Raw genomic sequence first — 27,867 nt, 5'->3', positions numbered from 1 at the left:
TTCAGCCTCGCTCACTTCACTTCTACGCTTGGACGGCGTTTTTCCGCTCAAGGCCGCCGGTAAGTTAACAAACTCACGTCCGCTTTTCGGAGGATTGATGTGGTTTCTCACTACAGGCTACAGCTAGCGCCACACACTACCAGTTGACTTACAATGATGTTTGTATGGCATTTTTAAAGGTGACAGGGTTTAGCTCTGTGGATTGGAAGAACAGTAAACAAGTCATAACACTCACATGGCTGTTTTTGACAACAGAAAATACAGGCTCCAAAGGAGATAATCGGAATAGAGTGCACAGCAATTTTTGGTCTGCTTCACTTGCTGAATCTTTGGCGCTAAAAAGCCTGCAAAATGTCTACTATAGCACGTGGGCTCCCTATAGTACATGGAAAATAATCACTGCCTATATAAGTACAGTTTTGTTGTACTTAACATTTAAGTTCAATACATTTGCCTGCAATCTTTAAAAAATTGTTTTTAAACATTTATTTCAGAACGATTTCTTTTTTTTAAACTGCTGGTGGGAACTGGAGCGGCAAGTACTTGACGAAGGAGCAATCAAATCACCATTTTCTCAAATATTTGAAGGAAACGTTCTGAACTCCTGGTTCCATACAAGGGTCGTTCGTTTTGGCGAGGTCTGCGTGAGTGTCTTCCCTAACATTTCTTTTCTCCTTTTTTAACCAGCAAAATAGTTTGGACTGAATCAAGTAGTGCACTCCGAGACACCGACTAATTGACAATCTCCCCGCATATGAAATCAATTATTAACCATAAATTTGGGAGATATTCGTTGTTGTTTTTTTTAAATAAGAAAAATCGTGTAATGTTACAACTTTGTTTTAGTCCTTTTTTAGGTTTGTAATGTTAAAACTATTTCTCTGTATCCCAAAAACGACTAATTTGAAATATGAATATATAAGTAACTACGTCTTAGCAAACCAAATGAAATAGGCTTCATGTTGAAAAACAAAAGATGTATTCCGTGTAGTCCGCCAACATATTCAACGTAACATTTTCATCCCATTTTTTGGAACCGATTTTCACAAAGCTTGACAAATTCAAAATGGGCCTCGTTTGTGAACAATTATTACGAAACCAAGAAACCCTTTCAAATTGTGGGGGGGGGGGGGAAAGCAGAATGTTTCCTTTAAGAGTAAAACATTTGTTAACATTAGAGATCATTTGAGTGGGAATCTTATTCGATTCCAAAATGATGTCCGTCTTTTTGCGACACTCTGTATTGACTACTTTTTTCGGAACCATTTCAGACATAATTCGTTACTATTCCGATTGATCATCGCAACCTCCAAGGTAGCTAGTTTCATAGCGGTTAAAATAAAGTTTTGCTGTTGAGAAAATACCATTTGTAAGACAAATACCTTAACATGAGCAAGTTGCAAAAGATTCAGCAGCAGACTGAATTTAGCATTTTCCACATCTCGTTATCATCAAAATAATTATGTTTTCCAAGTATTATTTACTCTTTAAAAATGTACTTAATATTTTAATGTAAACCAATCTACCCAATCATATTTTGGTAGTTAAACACTACAAGCTGAAGCTGAAATTCTTAATATTGTTAGGTATTGTATATACTTGAAAAAAAAACAATTCTTTTAAACTGAACTCTAGAAAAATGAGGAAAAAAAGACATTTAAACATCACTTAATTAACTACATAATGACAAAAGATTATGATGGAAAAAAAAAAACTATTTTTTGTTTTGGGTTATTAGTCCCACCTACACAGATACCCCCCAAAACACAACACAAAATACATAAATCAAAATAAATAAAAAAAATATCCATAAAAACATAAATATGAATACACATATGAATTAAGAAGAAAACTGGCGAAAATGTGCTAAACAAACAAATATTAACATTAGCATGAAAACAAACATGATTGAAATCTTCAGTGATGTGCCTAATTAAAACAAAACAAAAAATGAAAAAAATTACAAAAAATATATACAGTCAATTTCATTTATAAGAATTCCTTTAAGGCAGGGGTGGGAAAGCATTTTCCGAACCGGGGCTATTTTTAATGTTTTTAATCAAGTCCTCTGAGCGGCATATTATTCACATAAAAAAATAAGATGGAACAAATGTTTATGATATTATATTATGAGCATTTGTAGGCAAAATGGGCTTTTTAGAATTTTATGGCAAGGCTGAATCAAATACCCTCACGGGCCGCGGATGGCCCACGGGCCGGACGTTCCCCACCCCTGTTTTTAAGGAGAAGCACGGCCCTTATTCATACCACAGTGTGATAAAACGCTCAATAATGGTCATAATCTTTGTGTCTAGAAGAAAATCAGCACCTTGTTCTTTTTTTGTCCAACAAAATGTGTGATAGGTGATTCTTTTATGGTACTCAAGTTGGAATGTATGGTTTAAACAAAGAAGTTGTATTTTAGTTACCCAATCAAAAGTGACAAAATGAAAATAAGTAATGTAATGTGACAAAATCTAGAGGGTGGGTGGTTGCATGAGCAAAGTTTTGCAGATTTGAGCCCTTTGAACAAAATATTCCAAATCAAAAGGTGAGCAATAGTCCAGGTGGTTATTCTATAGAAGCAAAACAAATGTAAGAAAATGGCATGTGAATGAGGTATCTGTGTTTCCTGCATTGTCTCCCATTGGTTATGTGTCCATCCGGTGCCCAGTGCGGATGGTTGGAGATACTGTATGTGTATGCATCCTAGTGCAGAGGAGGGATGAGGGTGGGGGACAAGAAGCTTTCGGAGGATAAATTTAGGCGCGGGTCCAACTGAGCCGGCCTCGACAGGCACACTTTTTTTTTTAAATATTTGTTTTTTTTCTTAAGTCGCTGTTCGAATGTTGCAACTGGAATGAAGTGTTTACCTGGTGCCTACTCGTCGGCCAGGACACTCTTGAAAACGAGATGAGCTCGTCTCAAGACGGACTCCTGGTCAGGTGATTTTTAGATAGATAAAAGATCACGTCAAATGTGCAACACGTTACTTTTTTCTTTGCTTTTTTTTTTTTTTTCTCAAATAAGAGCAAGACAAGCACGTTACCAAATGCAGTCCATATATAAATATATATATATATATAGAGAGAGAGAGAGAGAAAGAGAGAGAAACGATACAGTCATGACAACGCACGAGTCTTCCCTTGTATGAGACAAACTCCCCTGTTTGGTGGTGGTGGTGGTGGTGGTGGGCGGGACAGGAAGTGACGCCACTCTGAGATGTCACTCAGAGTGGGCGGTTTTCGCTCCTTTTTGAAATACAACAGGAAAAAGGGCAAATGCAGATTTGCACTCAGCTTAAAGGGCATCATGTTGTGAAAGGCCACACGGAGACACATTTTAGACGCCTTTCTCCAAACCGAAGAATGCAACCCCGTCTCCTTGGACTTTGGTGAAACTAAGATGCAAATTCATAGTATGACTTTGCCATACTCTGTTTCATCAACATTTTTGAAATGAGGCTGAATTTGAACCACTTAGCGCTACTTACTGTATGCGGAAATGTCAATATACACTACTCTGCACTACAACCTTTCCATGTGAATTGAATTTGACCTTCTCTAAACCTTTGAACACACGTCCAACTGTTCAGTGTTTCAGTACGTTTTGCACAACTTGCTGTTTCCTAACAAGGAGCTGAATGGCATAAATGACAACAAGTTTTCGACCCCTGAATCCACCAATGCGTTTTCTAAGGACTTCTACAGTATGCCTTTCTGTGACTCTTCCAGTCTCTCTTCATGTCTGTTGTTGTCCTCGTAGCATTCAGCGAAGTGGCCATATCCTGTTTGAAGCCTTGCAATTGCAAGGTACTGTTGGGCAATTGTTAGGGTCAACTTGGACTCACGATTTCAAAAAGTGAACAGCATGAAGAAGAAGAATACCAAATCTAATTGAGCCAGGCCATTAATAGGCCATTCATGGAAAACGCCTGTTGCGAGTTTAGTCCTTTAGCTACTTGTTCAAGAACAGCAAGTTGTACAAAACGTACTGAAACATTGAACAGTTGTTTATAAAAAAAAAACAATACTAGGTGGTATAATTACCTATTTGTATGACTGAAATCGCTGTGTGGCTATTGACATCTTTACCACGACACTGCTGCCTCGCAAATGGCACCAGTAAAGGTGACCTTTACGCCGGAGTTGTAGAAGAAAGTGCTAATCTTCAGTACAGTATACCTCGTCACCGTTTCCTCTTGAAATGAATGGCCGAGGACATAATACAACAAACAATAAATATATTTATTAGTCTACATATTGGATTTTATATTTTTTGATTGGATAATTGCTGTCTAATTAATATATATATATATATTTATACTGTATGTTTATGTTTTAGATCAAATCTATCAACATTTGGAGATACATACTTTTTATGGAATTATTTCTTTTTGACAAAACAAACCAAAATACTCTTTGCTCCGTTGTTACAAAGGTCTCCCCTGTAATAAAGACCTTACCCATGCCAGAAGCCTGGTACTCTCAGCTGTCAAGCACATAACGACCACTAGATGAGGAAATATGGTGATTTTAGAGAATTGTTTTAATGGGTAAACACCCACTGTCCATAAGTATTTAAAATTTGAAATGCCTTTATACACAAATTTGAATACATAAATGTAAAATGTGATACAAAATGCAGCAAATGAGATTCTTGCCAAGTTGTACTTCAGGCAGACAAAACGTGCATAATGTTTGTTGTACAGGGATGTCAGTCCGAGGAGAAAAGGTTGCCTTCATTACACGAAACACGCGTGTCGTCTGGGATGAGTGGCGCTAATCAATGTGTTGTGTTGCACTGGAGCAGAGTGTCCTGACACGGTTACACTAACTCGATGTAATAAGACCACAATCGGGCGTATCGACGCGCCTAAAGGACGCACAAACATGGACATGACAGTGAAAAGCAACTGGAACAGGTAGATACACACTACAGGTCCACCACCATAATAGGCACCAGAAAACAAAACAAAAACATAGCGCATTGAAAAGGCAGTTTACCACCAATGGATGTTGTTAAGACTTTCATCGCGGTGTGCTATTTTTGGGACGCTGCATATGACAATACACGGATACAGAGTGTGCTTTAGTTGCTCGTGTGAGCGTGTAATTAGTCGAAAAACAACGCTGAGACGAGCGTATGGTCGGAGGAAGACGCTGGGCTCGGCTCCAGCTGCCCAGCTGAGTGAGCAGCACCATGGAAAAGTGGAGCCGCCGAGCCTGCGCGCCCTTTCGTGTGTTGGGGGTGATCAGTGGAAGCCCAACAACAAAATGTGTTATGTTCTCTTTCTGTGTCGTCACAATAATAATGTTAGCATCTCAAGAAGAAGGTATTGTTGAAAATTTGTATTATTATTATTATTATTATATATTTTTTTTTAAATAATACAGTGGAACCTCTTAAGTCGGAAGAGAACAGCGAATACTGCTTATCGATTTATGACCTATATGACATATTTCAATTTTTTCAAGGCCTGGATTTTTAAATGTTTTATTAGGCCCATTTGGTATTTCAACAAGAGGTCATAAAATACGGAAATTTGATTTCTTCCATGTGCACAATGATTGTTTAATGATGGCTATTCAGCATTTTAGCCTTTAATCTTTGATAGTTTTATTGATTCATTGATTGGGATATTGTAAATGATTAACTTTTTAACATAAGTGGTACTCTCTATGATCCCTGGTTAAAAGTAATACAATCCAGATTTGATCACGTTCATGTTTTATGATGGCCATTAATCTTTTTAACAACAGGAGGTTGTAAAATCCAGATGTGCATTTAATTGCTTTCTTATAGTTTTTAGTTGATGTTTTATTTACCTTGATCTATTTTATTGCTGCATTGGGTGTTGTGTCATAAATGACTCAATAAATGACTTTTTGATCTAAGGTGTATTCTTTCTGGGATTTTATACCGGCTCAATGACTAAATGTAATAAAATCCAGACATTATTTCTTCCAAGTGTGACAGTAGTTTATTGTCATCCATCCATCCATCCATCCATTTTCCAAGCCGCTTCTCCTCACAAGGGTCGCGGGAGTGCTGGAGCCTATCCCAGCTGTCAACGGCCAGGAGGCGGGGTACACCCTGAACTGGTTGCCAGCCAATCGCGGGGCACATACAAACAAACAACCATTCGCACTCACATTCACACCTATGGGCAATTTAGAGTCTTCAATTGGCCAACCGTGCATGTTTTGGGGATGTGGGAGGAAACCGGAGTGCCCGGAGAAAACCCACGCAGGCACGGGGAGAACATGCAAACTCCACATAGGCGGGGCCGGGGATTGAACCCCGGTCCGCAGAACTGTGAGGCAGACCATGCTGCCTAGTTTATTGTCTTTATTTGGGCGGGGCGCCATAAATCAATCATAGGTGGTATTCTCCATTGGCTTTGATACCGGATCGATGACTAAAGGTAAAAAAAAGAAAAAAGAAAAAAAGAATGTTTTTATTGCTTCTAGGTGTTGTTTCATTGTTTTATTGGGGCCATTAATGATACCGTTTTTGAATTTTCACTCAAGGTGTATAAAATCCAGTTTTATTGTAGTTTTGTAAAGGTTATTACTCATTCTACCCTTGGATCTTTGACAATTGTATTTCTTCGTGGGGTGGAGTGTCATAAAATCACCTTTTGACATAAGCAGTATTTGTTCTCTCTGATTAAAACGTCAGATTTAATTTTTTATCTAGGTGTGCTTTCATGTGGTATTATTGGGACCCTTAATTATTCTACTGTTTGGAAATTTAACAACCGGAGGTCAAAAATCCAGTTGTATGTTTTCTTTCAGGTCTACGTCATTATTATTATTCATTCTACCACTTGATCTTTGACAGTTGTATTTCTTCTTTGGGGTGGGCTGTCAAATCAATCAAATAAATCATAATATCTATTCACTTTTTTTATTGGGCCATTCATCATTCTACCATTTGATCATTTAAAAAGAGTTTGTGAAGGCCAGATGTACATTGTACTTATTTTGGATGTACATTTGTTGTAGTTTTAGGACTTTTCCAATATTTCCTTTGGTAAAATTTGTTTTCTGCTCAACCTTTAGACGTTCCACTGTATAATGGCCAATATTCAATTGGTGGCCAATTAAAAATTATGGTAAACACAACAAACAAATTAGCGTCCCTGCTGGAAATGATTGCCCAGTTTGTTTCATACATGTGCCCCTTTTAAATTTGTACCTTGTTTACTATTTCATGGCAAAGTTCTGTTGATTGATATTTTAAAATAAGGAATCACCATTGTGGCGGAGTTTATAACCGGATTATTCTAGAGATGGAAGTGGGGACGTTCCAGCCGGAAGCAACTTCCTGTTTCGTCTCGTTGGCTTTGATTTTCAGTGTTTGATTGATTTCTAGCAGGGGTGGGGAACCTTTTTCCCATTAGGGGCCCAAAAGTCCTCCCAGGGCCATAGTGATTTGATAAAAAAATATGATGCAACGATAAACAACATTTTTATTATGTATTATGAGGATTTTTTTTAGTTTGGATGTGTGTGGGCCTTTTTGAGAATTGCATTCAAATGCTCTCGCCGTATTTTAGGTTCCCCACCCCCGATTTGGAGCCCTCTTATTCGGGGGTGGGGTGCTGCTCATACCCAGGAGTGCAGATGAGTGGGAAGAGGGCCACACAACACATGCATGTGAGGTTAGCTTCCATCGACTCGCTGGCGTCCAGTGAGGGTGGGCGGGGTCAACGCCTCCCCCGACCCCCAGGACGGCGGCATGCGCATCCTCCCCAGTTAATCCAACCATAAAGATTGGTTCTTTACAAGGATTAATGCTGGTTCCAACACGTGTGTTAATTCATCAGGACAAATGACAGCATACCAAGGCCATGCGGCACAAGATGGCGGACACGATGCTTTCATGGAGGGAAGACGGCAAACGTGTGACCAGAGATGACACAAATGCATGATGACAGGCAAAAAAATAACAAGAAAAAAAACAGTCAGGAGAGAGGAGGACGTCATCGTCGCGAGGACCCTTACCGATACGATCCAAGCGGTCGATGGCGACCGTCTCAAAGGCCCGTCGCATCATAGGGTACTCCTCCAGAACCTCGTTGAAGTGGTCCACGGACAGCGAGAAGAGGCGGCAGTAGGTGTCGGCCCTCACGCTGGCTGTCCTTCTGCCCTTGGTGAGAAGGCAGATCTCTGCAGGGTGACAGGAAACAAACACAACACAAAAGGTTACTGATTGATGACTAATATACAATTTTTTTTGCCTCCGGGCAATGGCGGTCTGTCAGGGCAAAAAAGGCCTTCTCTGCTCACCTAATAGCAGAAGCACTCACCTATCTGCATCCAAATTCTAATATTCGTTCCATGAAATTGAATTCATTCTCTTCATTTTGGAATGTTTCTCTTAGCTGCAATACAACTTGTTTTTTTGTCCAATCAGATTTCAGCTTTTACGGGCTCTATTTTTGTAGACGGCGCATCTGCGGCGGGGCACAAAAGCTGGCGTATCCTGATTTTCCATTTTTTTTCCCCATCCTCTAATTGTTTGGTAATAGCAAAACTTGCTACAGCCAAGTTCGACTTGCAAAACCTCGCCTCATATTAGTAGCATAACGGTACCATTTTGGTAACGGAGCTAACAAGAGCATCGCATTATTTTTACAGTCCATTGCAAGTCACTGATGGTGTAGTGGTACACTCGCCTGACTTTGGCGCAGGCAGCGTGGGTTCAGTTCCCACTCAGTGACGGTGTGAATGTGAGTGCGAATGGTCGTCCGTGTCTATATGTGCCCTGCGACTGACTGGCGACCAGTTCAGGGTGTAGTCCGCCTTTCGCCCGAAGTCAGCTGGGATAGGCTCCAGCGTCCCGCGACCCTAACCAGGATAAGCGGTGTTGAAAATGGATGGATGGACAGTCCATTGCTAACCTCGAGCAGACTATGGTGTGCCTGTTGAATTTTGAGGGATTCAACTATAACTATGCGGATGATTGCCTGGTTTAGTCTGGGTTATTTTGGGGGCTCTGAAAATGAAAAAACATTTAACAGCCTTATGGCACATTTAGCAAGGAGGCCTTAAACACAGTGAAAATTAATGAATGAATTACATAATATACTGCAATAACTGTTCCGCAGTTTTTAAAAATGAGGAAATTCAGAAAGATTGTTCTGGAAGTGAATTTCTGTAGGTTGGCAGCTTTGCAGTCATAGCCATAAATGTAATTGTACTTTTTGGTTTTTGGCCTTGGGTATCTCATTTTCATTTTTTTGTTTTGTTTTGTTTCGGTCAAGAATTTTCATTTCCGTGCATCACTAATTTTGAGCTCATATTTTGAAATACCTGCAGGGAAAGGTAATTTATTTCATTGTGATGTTTATAATGTTAAATAAACCTTCTGCTTTACAATGTAAATCAATTTGGTGTGGTCCAGGTCCAGTCTTATATATTTATAAACTTTAATACAATAAATATCGAGTCATATGGAATTTTGACATTAGGGGGTGGATCGTGATATCAAATTTAGGCCCTATCGCCAAACACTAATTGCAGGCTGCATCCATCCATCCATCCATTTTCTGAGCCGCTTATCCTCACAAGGATCGCGGTAGTGCTGGAGCTGGAGCCAATCCCAGCTATCATCGGGCAGGAGGCGGGGTACACCCTGAACTGGTTGCCAGCCAATCGCAGGGCACATACAAACAAACAACCATTCGCATTCACATTCACACCTACGGGCAATTTAGAGTCTTCAATTAACCTACCATGCATGTTTTTTGGGGGATGTTGGAGGAAACCGGAGTGCCCGGAGAAAACCCACGCAGGCACGGGGAGAACATGCAAAGTCCACACAGGCGGGGCCGGGGATTGAACCCCGGTCCTCAGATCTGTGAGGCAGACGCTCTAACCAGTCGTCCACTGTGCCGCCTTGCAGGCTGCAGCTTAACTAAATGTCCGTGACACATTAGCATGCAGATGAACCTTCAACATGAAGGTACAAAAGGAGAGCCTTACGTCGAGTGTAACTAAACTCTGCCACTTGAGCAACGCTAAGACCATTTATCATCCGCTGCACAGGTAATGGCATCTTAATGCAATGCAGTCTAGTCGTGTCAAGCATCACACCGCAACGCTGCATTGCACCAACCGCGCTGCCTGCTTCTCAGTCTTTAGGCATGCCTCTGCGATATGAAGGGAATGAACCACTTTGCATTAGCGTATCTACTGACTCAGTACCACGTGTCATCACGTCCCATTTGTCACAGTATTCAACACTCAAATTGTAAATGACTATTGATCCAAGTGTCAATCATGTTTTACTTTGTCCAAGAGTGACAAAAACCACATGGCTAAGCTATGTACATTTATTTTAATGAACTTTATCTACACATTTATGAAAAAAAAATGGTTTTATTCTTGCTCTAGCTTACATCAGTGCATTCCTAGTCATAATATGTCATATACATACAGTACGTCATTCATTCTAAAACACAGTGTACAGAAAAATATATAGAAACGTACCCATGATAATTAGACTTTTACACCGATCTGATCGGCCTGATCGCTATCGGACGATATTTAGCATTTTATGCTGATTGCCTGATCGGCTTAATGTCATAATTCGCCGATCCGATCAATGACGGTACTTTTAATCAATTGATCGGCTCCACAAAAGACATTTACTCCGCATCGCCATTGTGTGCAGTATATTTGAATCCAAAAGCTAGTTTATTTTTAGCCTTGTCGCGTGTCTTTTGGCATAGTACTGTAAATATCTGTCCACCAATAAAGTTTTTTTTTTTAAAAAAACATGTCGGCGGTGTGGGACAGATAACACGTCTGAGACAGACAACATGTAATGCGTGGCTCAGACTACAAGACAAATTTGCTCTTTCACGATTGCACTATGTCAGACAACTGCAATAAAATCTTGTATTCCGATACCGCCGCATCCTGCTTTTTATGATCATTGGGCTTTATCTTGTCAACTCAAATGCGACCAGATACACTTGTTATCATGGCGAGGACAAGAAGAGTGGATCGCGCCAACTGTATTATAAGAACAAAACAGGGGAAAATGTTATTGGTGGTCACCGGTGCTCTGGAGAGGACCCTCTTCTAAGGCTTGCTTGAGGTATGTTCACGTACTTTTAATACAATACGGCTCGCAAGCAGGCAATACAACGTCATGTAGCCTAGCAAGCTACTGCTAGCACTAATTATATTTAATTTTTTTGAGCAATCAAGTAAACAAGTATATACAGTAAATAGACACATTGCTCCATCTTGTGTTCGGATCGGTGATCGGTTATCGTTTTTTTAAATTCACTGATCGGTGAGCGGCCCCAAAAATCATGACCGTGTAAAGCCTAATGATAATTGTACATTAAATTAGCCCTCAGAGAAGGGAAAGGAAATGCCATATATGGTTCTAGTCCAATGAAAAGAATATATGGACATATAGTGTTTGTTTTTGTATATTTTTGTACTGTGTGCATCTTGGTGAAATAAGTTTTTTAGGGGGTCCTAAACACCACGCCGAAATTGCTCAGTAGCTTCATGGATAGATGGGAAAAAAATAGCCATCACCACCAATTTCACCAATCGACAGGAAACTTGGTGGACACGTCTGTCATGATAAGACAGACAAAAAAAGTCCGAAGGACCCATGCCCAAAATTGACCAGGAAGAAGGCCATTTTGGTTTGAATTTTGGCATTTTGGGGCGAATTCCATGGCTTGCACTAGGGCTGTACGATATGGGCCAAAATGTTTCATTTTCATTTATTGTGCAGACCTCAAATTAAAATTTTGAATTCTATGGAATAAAAACACAAGTAACATTTATGATATTATAAATTTTTAATATACTTTAAATGAATATACTTTGGACCTTATAGGCTCCTCCTCGTGGCTGTCGTATGCGGTAACGTTCCAATTCGTTTAGTTTTTGGACCTGTTCTGTGTGCTTACTGTGTAGCTGTTGTATTAGTATTTTATTTATTATTATTATTATTATTATCCATCCATCCATCCATCCATCCATTTTGTGTACTGCTTATCCTCACTAGCGGGCGTGCTGGAGCCTATCCCAGCTATCTTCGGGCAGGAGGAGGGGTACACCCTAAACTGGTCGCCAGCCAATCACAGGGTACATATAAACAAACAACCATTCGCACTCACATTCACAACTACGGGCAATTTAGAGTCGTCAATCAACCTACCATGCATGTTTTTTTTGGGAAGTGGGAAGAAACCTGAGTGCCCGGGAAAAAACCCACCCAGGCACGGGGAGAACATCCAAACTCCACACAGGCGGGGCTGGGATTTGAACCCCGATTCTCAGAACTGTGAAGCAGATGTGCTAACCAGTCGCCCATCGTGCCGCAATATTATTATTATTATTATTATTATTATTATTTTACCTGCTAACTGGTTGGTTATTCTCCGCTGTAACGCGGTTCCAGCCAGACATCTGTTAAAAGTATACTGTGCCACCGAAGCACTTATTCTGGTGTTTTGTTACCACATTTCATGATAGCTCAGCGGTTAGCATGGCTTCTTCATCTTCTCCTCTATAATTACTCCCCATCCTGGTTTATTGTTAACAAGACGTGTCAGAAGTGAAAAAACTAATTTAAAAAAAAACAAAAAAAAAACTAACTAACTTCCACCAAGCTCATTCATTTGTACATCAAGCATGTAAAACAATTCCTGGGATTTAAAGTTCAATTTGTTTCTGTTTAATACTGCAGTCAACCCCTTCCGACAGGCTTTACCTCCATTTTGTTCTTGCGCCTGACAGAAAGCAGCCCTTCTTCTTTTGGCTCGATTTAATCTTTATTACCAGTTGTGCTGTGATCTTTGGCAGGAGCGTGTCGTGAAACAGAGCGCGGAGTGTGTGCGCCATGTTGGAGCAAGACCCTTACGCTGGTGTGTGAATGCAGTGCGAAGGCTGTATTGAAACGGTGAGGCCGGATTTAACACATACCCTTTTCAAACACGCGAATGCCATTATTTCTAAGCTGTGAACATTGACCAGTAAGGCAGTTACATTCATGGTGTCATTTATTTAAAAATACAAAAAATTGTTGTAAGAAAAACAGAGCCTGTGCCCCATTGTAAAGAATATCCTCTGATATTTAAATCCAATTTTTTTGTCATATTGGAGGGCAGTTAGAAAGGGAAGTTACTGTCTCAAATTACATAGATAAAAATGATTCAGGGAGGATTTATTACAAATAATTAATGAAATGTATTTAAAGCATTTGAAATTATTATTCTAAAACATGAATTTGGTTTATTAATTTTCATCTTAAATATTTAGAGGAAATAAACTATGGCAGAAATTAACAATAAGGTAACAGATTAAATTTATTTTTACAATATTATTTGTTTTACTTAAAATATTTTAAAATTATTTGTTTATTAAGGTAAATACTTGTAAACTTTTTAAAAAATAACTTTTTAAATGTATTTACTGCATAAACTGTGACTGAAAGAGAGAGTCTTTGCAGGTGCCTGTGCAGGTTGAATTATAATAATAATATTTTATATACGACTACTACTACTATTACTACTAATAATAATACAGTCGTCGCTCGTTATACTGCAGTTCACTTTTTACGATTCCAGTGCATTGCGCATCATTTTTTACCGGACCTATATCGCAGATTATTCGCTGTATCGCAGGATTTTGTGTGCATTTTCCACATGGACTGTTACTGCAGACTCATGTAGCAATACGTGTGAGCCAGGAGGAAAGTGTGCATAAACGACAGAGAATGTCCAAAGTTTGTGATCATTTCACATTTAATAAGGGAAGCGAAAGTGAAATGTTACTCCTCCAAAGCACAACTGGCTTAAGTTACACAACTGCAGGTCTATTGTAAAGTAAACATGGGTCTCTAATTTAATACTGACCACGGGTAGTTAGAGCCAATTGTAATCCATAACAGTTGGTTAGGATAGAGGGAGGATGGACGCTGCTGTTGGTGCTCATTCAAGCACTTTATTGAACAAACGAAAACAAAATACAGCAAACACAAGCACATTCTTAGCCCACCTGCTGATTGGCTTAACTGACACTGTCACTCTACACACACAGTAACTAACGCCTTAGCCAGTTAACAGCTGGCCAACTGTACATTCTCATTCACTCACTTTCACGTCACTTAGCAAGCCAGATCGAAGGTCACGGGCAGTCAATGTTGGTTTTCGGCCTTGCCGCTTACATGCAGTGATTTCTCCAGATTCTCTGAACCTTTTGATGATATTATGGACCGTAGATGATGAAATCCCTTAATTCCTTGCAATTGTACGTTGAGGAACATTGTACTTAAACTGTTCGAGTATTTTCTCACAGACTTGTTCACAAAGAGGTGAACCTCGCCCCATCTTTGCTTGTGAATGACTGAGCACCCACCGCTTCCCAATTAGCCTGTTCACCTGTGGGATGTTCCAAACAGGTATTTGATGAGCATTCCTCAACTTTCTCAGTCTTTTTTGCCACCTGTCCCAGCTTTTTTTTGGAACACGTTGCAGCCATAAAATTCCAAGTTCATGATTATTTGCTAAAATCAATAAGGTTTATCAGTATGAACATTAAATATCTTGTCTTTGTAGTGGATTCAATTAAATATAGCTTGAACATGATTTGCAAATCATTGTATTCTGTTTTTATTTGTGTTTAACACAACGTCCCAACTTCATTGGGATTGGGGTTGTAGTAATCAATGCATTATATTTGTGTAATGTATATTTTTTCATAAATTTGTATTTATATATTATTGCTATTTGTTTGAATGATTTAGGGAAAAATCATAATGGGGGACATTACCAGTCAATAGTTTACTTCATTTTATGTATCAGTTCTCATTCCAGTAGGCTCAGGAGTGCTTTCGCTCTCGACCATGATGCGTCTGTGCTCGGCCCATGCGTCACTGGCCATGATCGCTTTGTGACCTACTGTCCTCCTCCATGTCCATCTTATTAGCATGCTAATGGTGTCCTGTGGCTGCTTTTAGTTCCTCACTCGCCCTCCTCGCTCAGCTTTGCGCTGGGAGTACTACTTCTCGCCCTCGCTTCAGCGGCAGCGAATGATCAGCTGAAGAAGAAAAAGAGAAAATGAGGAAGGTGCCTCGCTTCGTTCGGCCAGCTGTTCCCGACCGACAGACCGACTCGGGGATCGCTCATCCACACACACGCGGGTGGCGTTACCAGCTGGGCAGCAGGGCAACAGCAGGTGGCTAGCTACAGGCACAACACGGCAAAAACCAGCATTGCGGTCTTGTTGTTTTTGATAAACGCATATGCATTAGTATATGTAATATAATACTGTACGTTCAGTTTTTACAATAGACAACATTTCTAGAGGAATCTTTAGCACAATAAGCTTGTCTGTTCCGTGGCACACTAGTGGCAAGGCACCCTTTACGATATTAAGAGTGGATAACGTTAAAAGGAGCTATATTATGGATAATTTACTTTTTAATGGCTTAATAATAAATACGTAGCTGGGTCTCTGGAGTGCCTGCCCATCCATCAAGTGTCAAATTAAACAACGAAGGAAATCTTTCGTTAGCCTCCTTCTTCCGAAAATGTGTCCGTCTGATTTGGAGTTTTTTTTTTCCACTGTGACTTCACAGTTTGGCGAAGATCCGACACTTTCAAGCAACTACATCAAAGCACAGGAAAGACCCCTGAAACGAACCAGCAAGAATTGACATCGCCCCCCTAAATGAGTTAGAATTGCTTTTATAGCAGTTTCATTCATTCTGTGACCACACTTGTAACTCTAATCGCTCCTATCTCAAATCAACTTTCCCCAATTCAATTAATGGCAATGCCTTTAATCCGTTCTAGCCCAGCAAAAAAAAAAAAAAAACCCATAAACTGGTTGCATTTTTTAAAAATAAAATAGCATTCTATAGCATTGAGCTGTATAAATCATACAGTAATAAATTAAATATAATGTAAAGAATTAAACAGCTTTTGCATCATGAGTTAATGATTGAATTCAATTGGTATTGTAAAGTGTTCTATAATGCATGATCCTTGGGGTATTTTGTCAAAAGCATGTCACAACATGTTATTAAGATAATAAGATAATTATTTGTGTGGGGAGAAAATGCATAAAATGTCCCTTTTAAGAGTGGGCTGAAGAGAACTGATGCCATCCTGTGCAACAAAGCCTGATTTAGGCCTGAAATGTGGCACCTTACCACTGCTATTATTGCTAATTCCATACGTCAAGTTCAGATTACCTTAGCGCTCCACACTCACACTTATTTCAACCCTTCACTACATACAAGCTGCATATCCGGAGTATGATCGCTGGTGTCATATCCGGAGGATGATTCGTCTGAATGAGCTGTTCTGCCTTACATGTCTGTTCCACGCAGAACCACAATGAAAAGCCCCACAGCTCGACACACTGACACATGAACAGACATTTTATGACAGCAACCCCCTTAGTTTTGAACATGCGGTGGCAAACCAAAAAAGACAACCAAATTTCGCCCTTTGATTCTCGCCTGCGAGACATGAACGGCGCCAAAGTGGAAGTATTCTTAGAATCCTCCGCCTGCCTCTATAGTGCCTGTCGAATTCAGCATAAAATATGCAGACACGTCTTAAAATAGGAAACTTTGCCGTCACACTGAGACGACACAGATTTTGTCAGAGTAAACAAGAAGCGGCGGGGTTGCAGCTGACATTTAAAACATTGATGATATCCATACTGAGATGTGGAGAGAGCCAAATGAACAGCATAGAAGAGGTTTCTGATTATCCACAGAATGAAACTCCAATCGGCTTTCGTCAGTGCCAAGAGTGTACGGCAGGAACATATAGAGTGGGGGAGGTGGAGAGGCTAGAGTTTATGCAATGTGTATCAGTGTGCGAGGGTAGGGGCGGACGGTAGGGGCGGGGGTGGGCAACATCTGTGTCCTCAGGGATGCCTGATCCACGCCTTGGCCTCCTCCAGCGACCAGATGAGCGCTTACATAACGGCAGAGGGGCTGACGAGCGGCCAACGCTGCCGAATGAGAATCTGCATTCATTTGACTGCAAGAGGCATACAACGCACAGCCCTGGGCGCAACTCGGCGCGCCTCAGTATGTACACTAACTCGTATAATGCCTGACCGCGAGTGTGCTGAGCAAGGCAGCGCAGAGAGTTAATGTAGAGATGATGTATGTCTGACTTCAAGTGCTTGCTTTTAAAAAGCTAGAGTAATTGTTGAAATCTTTGACCAGTATTAAAAAAGCATGAAGTGTAACGGAAAGAAAAGATTTACTTGTTGGTAGCTTTGTGTGGCTGTCAAATGTAAAAAGAAGAGTATTATTTGAAGGTGTTAGTAATGACTGACATTTAGACTGGCCAAAGACTGTATGAAGAGCAACTTGCGCTTCCCAACGACTAGGGATGGCCCAATCCAACTTTTTCACTTTCTGATGCCGATATTGCAGCCTTGAGTTTTGGCCGATACCGATATCGTTCTGATCCGATACCAGCAATGATCAATAATAACCACTGCTTAACTTAAATAAAAAGCATACTCTACAGTTGAATAATTAATTTATGCGTTTACAAAATACAAAATCAATTAGAAAACCATGAACAACCTAAATAAATAAATACAATTTATAATTTTAAAGAGCAAAATTCCCGGCACGGTGGGTGACTGGTCTGCCTCACAGTTCTGAGGACCGGGGTTCCATCCCCGGCCCCGCCTGTGTGGAGTTTGCATGTTCTCCCCGTGCCTGTGTGGGTTTTCTCCGGGCACTCCGGTTTCCTCCAACATCCCCCAAAAAAAACATGCATGCTAGGTTAATTGAAGTCTCTAAATTGCCCCTAGGTGTGAATGTGAGTGTGAATGGTTGTTTGCTTATGTGTGCCCTGCGATTGGCTGGCAACCAGTTCAGGGTGCACCCCGCCTCCTGCCCGATGATAGCTGGGATAGGCTCCAGCACTTCCGCGACCCTTGTGAGGAGAAGAGACTCAGAAAATGGATGGATGGAAGTGCAAAATAACAATTCAACTTCAATTCAGTTATTTTTTACTGTCAGTATGTGCTGGGAACAGCATTTGCTTTCTCCACATGTGCGGCAATACACTTTTGAACTTCTTGATGCGACTGGGGTTTAGTTTTATTGACAACGTCGTAGCGGATAGGAATCATGTAGCGAGGCTTGGGGTGCTTAGCTGTCTGTGTGTGCCTTGTTGGATCGCTGATCCTACTGTGCACGTCTTGACCTCTGAGGGGTAGTGGTGCACACAATGAGATACACACTTGCAGTAACAAAGAAAGTAGAAGACGTCACGATTGGATATTGTTATTGTAAGTCGTTTTTCAGAGTTTGAAGAATATATGCCAGAGAGTATTGTTATATTGACTGTCTATGTTTATAAAGTGTTTGTGTACCAATGTTCATTATTTGGAGAGCTGTAAGTGCCGGGAGATCAATACTAATTTTGTTAGCTCGTCAATTGTGTTTTTTATTGAACAAAAACGCAGAAAGAAACAGTCTGTTGTGTATTTAAACGTTCAATAGATGTAATTCTTTTGTCACGTGTCTTTACTTCTACAGTGAACTTCAACTGGAGTGTCGATAAACGACTTTAAGAAAGCAACCTTCGTTTTTACTCCTTGTTACTCTATTAGCACCTTAGCAACCAGTTGTGGTGATCATGTGGGCTCTGCATGCCACCCGGGCGCTGCTGGATAAAAGCGCGTGGAATGGACTGCTTGTATAAGAGTGGTAAAATCTGAGATTTTAGATCCGGTCCGATCAGATACTTTTCGTTTTTTGCTGACAATCACAAAAAGAAGTATATCTTCCAAAAGAAGCCTTGTTGCCAAATAATCTTACCTTTGAGCCATTAAAAAGCCACAGCCGCTGACCAGTGATGTACTGTATATAATGATTGGCAGGTAGACCCGCCAATGACTTATGGATTAACAGTAAGTGAATCTTGCATGTTCAACATTCACCATGACCTAGAATAATTGACATGTAGACTGGCGAATGACTACAAGGACGGCATGAATGAGTCTCCAGTAGGCCAATGCAGGAATGTGAACTATAACAATGACCTCCAATCGAGGAGCTGCCTCAAATAACAGACATAAAATGGTCATTGACCGCATCGACGGTGATTGAAAGCCAACCAAAGACGGTAAAGATCAGAAGAAGTCTTTTTGCCAAATAATCTCAAATTGGAGCCCTGAAGTAATATAGTCCTCATTTCATGGGTGTTTTTTTATTTTTATAATGAAGCAAGATACATTTGAAATGATATTTAAGTGATTTAAGATAATAGTTTCTGGTATATTTATGTATGAAATTGTTAATATAGGCAATTGTGAAGATTTTTAGGGGGGCTGTCTATTATTATTTGTAGGTTTCCGCTACTCGTGGCAGGGCTCGGTTTCCTGTAAATTTAAAATCCCTTCAGGATCGTGTAACCAGCTAGGATGATAGAAAGCCCAAAGACTTGATCTTACCTCCGAAGTAGGACCCATCCGTCAGCTTCATCTCCTTGTTGAACTTGGTGATGACGCTGGCAACCCCGTGCTGGATGAAGTACATCTTCTTGCCGACGGTGCCCTCACGGATGATGTAGTCGTTGGGCTGGAAGACCTCAAACTTCAGCTTGCTCAGCATCCCCGTCACAAAGTTGGGGTCAGCATTGGCAAATAGTGGCATGGTAGCCACCAGCTTGCGGCAGTTGAAGTTGACAATTTCCTGGCGGGCAAGGGAAAAACAGGGACATGTGACAAATGGGATCCCGAGAGAGATTGTGGCAGGGAAAGAAAACTTGGAAAAGCACTTGCCACTCCAGCTGCACAAAATGAATTGGACGCATATTGCTGCTTTATCCCTAAAACCTTTTAAGTACTGCTGAGGAGACAATTTTTGGCACTGCTGTCAGATCCTGATGAGTTTTGCCCCATCATCTTGGACCCTCTGGGCCAGCTGGAGATTAGGTGTTTGTTTTCCTTTTCCCTCCAACAGGGCACAGACTGAAAGTTGGTTAGCACGTGCCGTGGGGTTCACTCCCTCACCTCCCTTTTGCCACCCTTGCGGCATAATGGGATATTAACAGAGAGCTAAGTAACCTGCGGGGGTGACTCGACAAGGGCTAGCCAGATGCTGGGGGCGATGACCTCAATCACGGAGTAGAACGAACGAATCGGATAGCCAACTGTTTTCATGCTTCAAGGAGGCCTTTTGGCACAATCTTTGCTTATACAATATTTACCTATTTAAAGATTTGTCACATGGCAAGGGAATTGAACAGTGACCATATTAGGTTACATAATGCGCTTCAACACATTAGTCAAAGATGAGTATGTCACCCAGCTGACGATATGGCTGGCGAAGCTGCTGCGTCGGTTTGTGCTTCCTACCCTATCAATGGAATGTTTTCAGGACCGTTAGCAGCTAGCTTTTGTTCAGAAAGTCATAATAGTAAGAGAAACGCTCCATGAAATTGTAGGTTTATTTCATGTTGTTACTTGAAGAAAGTCGCATATCAAAAAACAATGTTGAAAGTAGTGCTATTACAATAAAGTAGTTAAAAGAACAAAGCTTCCTTTTAAATAAAGTTATTCTGTAAAATAATGAATAAAGTCAGATTTTACAGTCGAAAAAAAAAATCCATTTTATCATCATTAAATGATCGTTAAGAATTCTCTGAAATGTGTGGAATTGATTGTTGATTACTTGCAATTAAGGCAGCAGCTCCACTCTTGATTGACTCCCGATTAGTTTTGTTGTCAGAAGAAGACAAAATAGTGAAATAATGAAAGAAAGCTGTAATGTTAATAGAATAAAGTCTGATTTTAGAAAATTACAGACGATTAAATACTCCTTAAGAATTCTGTCAATTGTGTGAAATTGAGGGTTGATTAATCGTCTCTTGAAGCAATTGAGGCAAAATGGAGTGAACTGCTGAACAAGAAACACCAGCGTTTGCTAGCTTAAGAAAAATATGACATTTGTTTTAGTACAAATAAATAAATAAATAAAGACTAATTTTGAGAGAAAAGTTGTAGAGTTACAAAAATTCCTATTTTTGGTTTAAAAAAAATCACATCAAAAGGGAAAAATGTGACAAGAACCTTATACCTATAACCTTATCATGTCTTTTTTTCCCTCAAGAATAATTCACTGATCAAGAAAGTCAAATGTCCATCCCTATTGCATACCATGCAAAATCATGTGTACCATCGGAAATACACCGACGATTTACCGCAATGACAGCTAACGTACTTCTCTTACTCCAGTTACTATGTTATGTTATTACATTACTATGTTACGTTATGTTACTTTGTTACATTGCGACTCCGTCTTCTTTGTTGGGTAAAAAAAATTGCGCTAGCTTGCCTAATAACACAATGTTACGCTAAAGTTTTGGACAATTTTGCACGGAATTGAATTCCACCCATTTCCCAATTTTTACTATTTGCATCATCATCATCATCCGAAGAAATCTTCCCAACAATCAAGTTCCGGTTGTCTTCTATTTTCAAACGACCATGCACACAGTCGCCATATGCTGGACTTGGACTTGATTACTGAATGTGAACAGTTGAATTTACCAGATTCAAAAAAGATTTGTGACTCGGGAAAGAGGAAATGCAAAATACATATAATATAAATGAATGTATTATTACATTAACACTGTATTTTCTTACACTTATTCATAATATTGGCATCTTTGCGGTTTTGATGCTTCCCAGGTGGTCACACTTGCTGGAGCCAGCAGTGTCGTCGGCGGCGCCCACTATGACCTCCCCACGCTTCCTTCCAAATTTGGCTGGGAAGGCGAAGCACCAACAACAGGCAGGTGGCCGTCAGCCAACGATCCGAGACAGCCCTTGGAACGTTACTACGGAAAGTCTGGATTAGATGCATTGCACCGGGCAAGAGAATCCTCACCGCTAAAATTCCCTGCCAAGGATGTTCAAACTGGGTATGTCCATAAAATCGAGTGTGAAATGATGATGTAAGTGTGTTTTTGTATGACTCAGTTTGTCTTTATTCGCCAGTCCCAGGGGGCAGATTTTATTTTGTGACGCTGTCACCAGGCAGATTTTGCTTACTTTGCATAGTGGACAAAAAGCCTGTAAGGATTTTCCGCATTGTAGGTAATAACCATAAATCCCCTGTGTGTCTTTCCTCTGCCGTGAGAGTCTGGGATCTGCAGAGTTCGCCCCTTCCAAGCAAGCAAGCGCGCTTAATGGGTGTGCATGGGAGACAGTCACGAATGCCACGCTTGCATGGGTTTTATGATACTTCTCGCCCATATCTGCAGAGTGTAATTACTCATGTAATTCTGGGGATGTGAGGAGTTGCAAAGTAGAAAAGTGATCAATGGCTTCAGCATCAATTTCAATATGGCTGATGCGTACAGGTATCTGATTATTATTGATCTTTGTCAGTATTAAACTGAGAGGAGAGCACCGTTGTTAATGTCAAACTTGTAAATATTGAACACACATTTTCAGTTCCTGTGTGTTCATGCTCACCCTGGATTAAGAAAACAATGGAGAACCAATTCCACAATGATTTTTTTGGATGGAAGACGTTTGGCAAAATGCTAAAGAAAACACAATTTTCCACCAGAAATATATAAACCTGGGCAAACTTCGCCGGCACGCAATAGCAAAAACTGAAATGGTTAGCAATTTTCCATTGAGTATCTGTCTGGTGTATGTGGGTCTGATTTAGTAGGAATCAGACAAACTCTCAAGGACAGATCCATCATTAAAGGACCCATGGAAATGACAAAAACGACCCGAAAAGGGCCGACTTCCTGTGTCTTTTCACTTTTTAGGTATGGGTTCTTGGGACTTTTTTTTGTGGGTTCACACATTATAGACAAGCCTATCAAATTTCATCTTCCTGAATAAAACCGGTTTTGAGTACTGAATGCTCAAAATATTACACTAAAGGTGATATCCAGACCATTTTTGGGGCTCAAGGCTGAAACCGCCACTTATTCTCATCTTATCCTGAACTAATTGCTGGAAAATTCCTCTATTAACTGTCTTTGTGCTTTCTGTAATGCCACAAGATAGAACCAAAGCCCTGGATAATAGGAAAGTCGTAAATATGTCAAGGAAGTATGTAGTTGTGATATATTTCAACTGAGAGATTATTGTATGTTGGGGAGGAGTTAAACTTAGCCTGGGTTGTTAGCAGAAGTTAGGGAGAGTCTTCACCACATGTGTACGCGTTTACTCTGCTGAGTGGCTATTTACAAAAGTGGTCAAATGGTCAGTAAGCCATCTATTTTAAGGGTAATCGTGTAAGATAAGTTTGAAATGGTAGTAACGTATCTCGGCATCATAGTTTGTGGTATATTTATGGTTGAAACTATGGTTAATATAGGCAATGAAAAAAAAAAATATATATATTTAGGGCGGAGCCTCAATTCTACTCATATTTTCCTTATTCGTGACAGAGCTTGATCCCTATCGCCCATGAATAGCGGGAGTTTATTATATGGGAAATCCCTCAAAAGGGCGATTTATTTGGCCTGAGAATAATCATGATGAAGAAATAAAGGTATTTTCAAGACGGCATTCACATCACGAGCTCAGGCTCGCGCACCCCACACCTATCGGGGGCAAGTCAAAAGTTGGGAAGTGTGCGTAACGTGGCTCAAACTTGGTCGCAATTGGACAAAATCTCGATGATTAGTCTGTATTTGAAGGAACTTTGGAAATGATACCTTAAAATGGCAGCTTCAAAGCAAGACGGAAGACTTATTGTGTCTTTTGGGACGTGGATTATTTTTTTGCAGGTCTACTTATGATAGATATGCGTCTCAAATTCTTAATCAGTAACTTTTTTTTCTCACCTCTTTGAGTGGATCATTGAGTTCGCTAAGAATGTTGTCCTCGTCGAAGATCTTGCCCTGGTAGCGGTGTTCATAGTAGTCGTGGATCTTTTGCCGCATGTCCGCCGGAAGCTTGTGGAAGGACATGTATTGCTCCACTTGCTTGTACTGTGAGAGGCAAAGACAGAGAGACGGACAGAAAACAGACACGTATGAGTTTCAGTTGATGCATTCTTTCTTCCATGGGAACATTTCCCAATGAGAGAGCTGATGACTGAATGAAAAAGGTCTGTGTTGATTTTACTGCAAAAAGCCATGTAATCTTAGAGCGTTTTGAGGGCTTAGTCCTGTATGTGTGGGAGGGAGAGGTCGTAAGAGGGGAAGTCAGGTGGTGGTGTGGGGGAGTAGAAACGAGTTGCCCTCCGGGGCTCCGTCAACCCAAGGTTGCATTTGCCATTATTTCAAGCAAGCGTCAAGCTCAATACTGATGCGCAGTCAAGCCATGATCTAAATGTGAAGTAGTGAGCTACATGCGACATATTCAGGTTACATTGCCTAGTGTTCAAAATCGTGAATTTGAAAAGATTTTGTAAGTCAAAGGCCATTGTTATCTTTGCTCATGTGAACTCTCTTTTAATTCCTACCTCGTCTATTCGAAGTGCACTGGTTGACATAACTGACTTTCAATTCAGGCCACTGGTAGTGTATGTAGTGAGTCACATAGGTGATTTTCAATTCTGGTGGTGAAGTGAATGTACTTTCAGTTCACACCAAAGGTCATTGACAGTGAAGTGAGTCACACAACTGATGTTCAATTTTCACCAAAGACCGTTGGTCATGTAGAGGTTCATGAAAACAACTAATTTCCCACCAATTGTCATTGGGACCATAGCGGGACAAACAACTAGCTTTCAAATTCCACTGAAGGCCATTGAGAGTGTAGTGGTTCACATTAGTGACTTTCAATTCAGGCCATTTGTAGTGTAGAGGTTCACATAATTGTCTTTGAATTTTGGTAGTGTTGTGGGCCTCATAAATGGCTTTCAGTTCCGGCCAAAGGCCATAGGTAGTGCAGTGGCTTACAAAACAGACTTTCAATTCAGGCCATTGTTTAAGTATAATTGTCTTTGAATTAAGGTCATTGGTAAGATAGTGGTTAAAATAGGTGATGAAACACCTAAAAGGTATGAGCAAATGTGACACAAGCCTGGCCCGTTACATGAAACTGGTGCGAGATAGAGAGACTCACGAGCCGTCCCTCAATGATTCCTCGCTCCCGGCTGCAGACATTTGATAAGAGCTCGGTACATTGTTTATCGGAGGGGAAGGGGTGAATTTATTTAGCGCGTGTGGCACAGGTTGGAATGCGGCTCAGGATGTCCATCTGAACTCGAATGGCCAAGGTGGGGCACACAATCATGCGAGAGGAGATATCCTCCATAACAAATACATTCATGCAAAAACAATTGATTTCTAAAGATAATACGTATTCTCCTGCTTTTGGAGCAAGAGATGCCGTTTGAAACGTCACGGTCATTTTGACGGATATAAGGGATAAGAAACCCTTGGAATTTTAGCCCATGCAAGGTTATTGGTGGATATGTTTAACTGAAACTTGTCAGTCATACACGCTGCTATGTTAACAATGTAAAGCGAGGTCTTCACGGCCCCTCTAAAACTGTCAGTTCAAAGTCCAGAAAGAGACATGAGGAGGATAAAATTGGGAAGTGGAAAAAGCAGATTTGCTGTAGAGCAGATGTACATCCACGCTCAGCAAAAGGCATGTCACTAATTCAGTGACTTTCAATGTTTGCTGATGTGTCAACCAATGAGCAATTTATTCTATGGGAGTACAGCGAAAAAAATAAAGCCGTTTTCTATTTCCATACTGATAACTTGGCCATTATGGTCAGATTTGTTTAATATATGATACACAAATTTTCATGTAAACAACCTTCAACAGTGTGTCATATACTGTAACTAAAGCTGACCAAATTAATGGTCAATTTGGGCGATACTGTATTGTTGCGATAATTATTGTTAAACATTGTTTTTCATATCCATCCACTTTCCTTACTGCTTATCCTCACTAGGGGCGTGGGTGTGCTGGAGCCTTTCCCAGCTGATTCTTGGCGAGAGGCGGGGTACACCGTGAACTGGTTGCCAGCCAATTGCAGGGCACATACTGTATAAACAAACAACCATTCGCACTCAGATTCATACCTACAGGCAGTTTTTGGGGGGAATGTGGGAGGAGACCAGAGTACCCGGAGAAAATCCACAGAGACACGGGGAGAACATGCGAACTCACATTATCTGACTGTTGCGTCAGAGCACAAAGCACATTCGGAACATCCACGTGTTCCGGGAATTGCCAGATTTGTTGCCTGACTGGAACGCAAGATAATAACCATACATACATACATACATACATGATGAGTAGAAAAATACATAGATGCTAAGTAACAATGAGTGAAGTGGAAGAAAAGAATAACGTTTGTGTACCGGCACCTTTCCCTTTCCCTTGTGGATGAATAAAAGGTCTACATTATCTATCTATTGATCAACAAGAGTGACCCAAAATGATACTACAGCTGATAAAATTGTTATTAATAACACAATTTATTTCTAATAGGTTTTTTTTTTCCTTCTGAAAATGCCTTGGACAACTTTTTGCCTGGAGACCTATTTTCAGACCAGGTCATTTAAATCTGTGCAGCCATAATCAGTAGGAGATTTGACCCAGAGTGGGCCCTAGATTCGCCTAACCTCAACCCCCCAGATTTCTTACCTGTGGGGCTTTTTAAAAGATCATGTCATCATCCTACGAGAACAAGCCCCAGACAATCAGAGACTTGAAGGCAGAAATTACAGCCAAGATACGGGCTATTCCAAGGGAGGAGTGTGTCGGGGTTATTGGCCATTTCGCGAGCCACATCCAGGAGTGTCTCAGGTGCCAAGGTGGACATTTGGAGTACATTTTGGAAGGTGATAACATCTAGACCACATGGACCAAAGAGCTCAAATGTTCAGGACTGAATTGTTATCAAATCAAATTAATTTGTGTAACAAATAAAGCAATTCCTTCGTTACTTGTAGAAATGGTAGGGTCAGCCTGTCTGTCATTGAGAAGACCTCATTTATAACGAAGTCTTACGCAAATGAGCGGGATTTTCATGGGGCAAAACTCCTTTCAACGCTGCCTTTCTGTGCAACTGGGACATTTTATTACAGCACACTGTGACGATTGGTGCTGGCCTCTCCCATAGCAATGTTTTTTTGGGTGTGGTGTTCCAAGTTTTGATTGCAAAGTTACACAAGGATGGGCATATACCTGTACATTTAATCGCCACCCACTCAGGGTGAGTGAAATCAAACAAATATGGCTTTTATGTGCTTGATGGCTTTCCCAAAATGATGGTAGCAATCGATTTCCTTTCTGTGACTCAGTAAAATGTTTGCTATCCTCTTCCATTAACGCTTCCAATTCCATCACTTTAAACTTCACTTTGCAGCGTAAAGTATAAAAACCTCTTTTAAATCCGGCGGTCTCCATCACTTTTAGAGTCATTGACCACAGTGCACGCTATCTGTTAGAATGAGTGAACATGCGATTTTGAGTCTGCTATTTGGGATCTTAGCAAATCAGGCCCTTTATCTAAAAGGAAGACATCTAAAAGACTTCTAGACACCTTTGCGAGAACTCAGTTCAACAAAGCATTTGACTTTTTTCTTTGGCTTTTTTTTTGCAGTACTTATTAGCGTGCTGTACGGACCGCATTTCAAGGTATCCCATGAGCTAATTTCAGCAAGCACTGATGTAGTTTTTTGGGTAGGGTTAGGGTTTTTTCCAATTTTCAAATAAATGCACCGCCTTTATGCATGATGTCATACAAGTTTTGCTTTTTCTTTGACTTTTAAATAAGCCCTTATTCAAAAAAGCCCTTATTCATTGTTGACCTTGAGTAAGCTCAAAATATTAATTTATGGTAGAGGCAGTTTTTTTTCATGCAAAGCCAAACATCGTATTT

At 40.5% G+C, this 27,867-nt stretch overlaps 1 protein-coding gene across 3 annotated transcripts in view; it reads right to left on the bottom strand.

The window, feature by feature from the left end:
* LOC133465064 (potassium/sodium hyperpolarization-activated cyclic nucleotide-gated channel 1) overlaps nucleotides 1-27,867 on the bottom strand; it is a 121,717-nt gene that overhangs the window by 8,431 nt on the left and 85,419 nt on the right. For all 3 annotated transcript variants that reach the window (XM_061747471.1, XM_061747470.1, XM_061747469.1), the window contains 3 exons: nucleotides 23,858-24,004; nucleotides 19,491-19,731; nucleotides 8,013-8,177 (listed from right to left, as the gene is read on the bottom strand). In XM_061747471.1, the coding sequence (XP_061603455.1) occupies nucleotides 8,013-8,177; nucleotides 19,491-19,731; nucleotides 23,858-24,004 (553 nt within the window). The remainder of the gene's footprint in view (nucleotides 1-8,012; nucleotides 8,178-19,490; nucleotides 19,732-23,857; nucleotides 24,005-27,867) is intronic.

Source organism: Phyllopteryx taeniolatus, chromosome 15 (genome assembly GCF_024500385.1).
Source record: "Phyllopteryx taeniolatus isolate TA_2022b chromosome 15, UOR_Ptae_1.2, whole genome shotgun sequence".
In the NCBI taxonomy this organism is placed as follows: Eukaryota; Metazoa; Chordata; class Actinopteri; order Syngnathiformes; family Syngnathidae; genus Phyllopteryx; species Phyllopteryx taeniolatus.
This window is presented reverse-complemented; position numbering and strand designations above follow the sequence as displayed.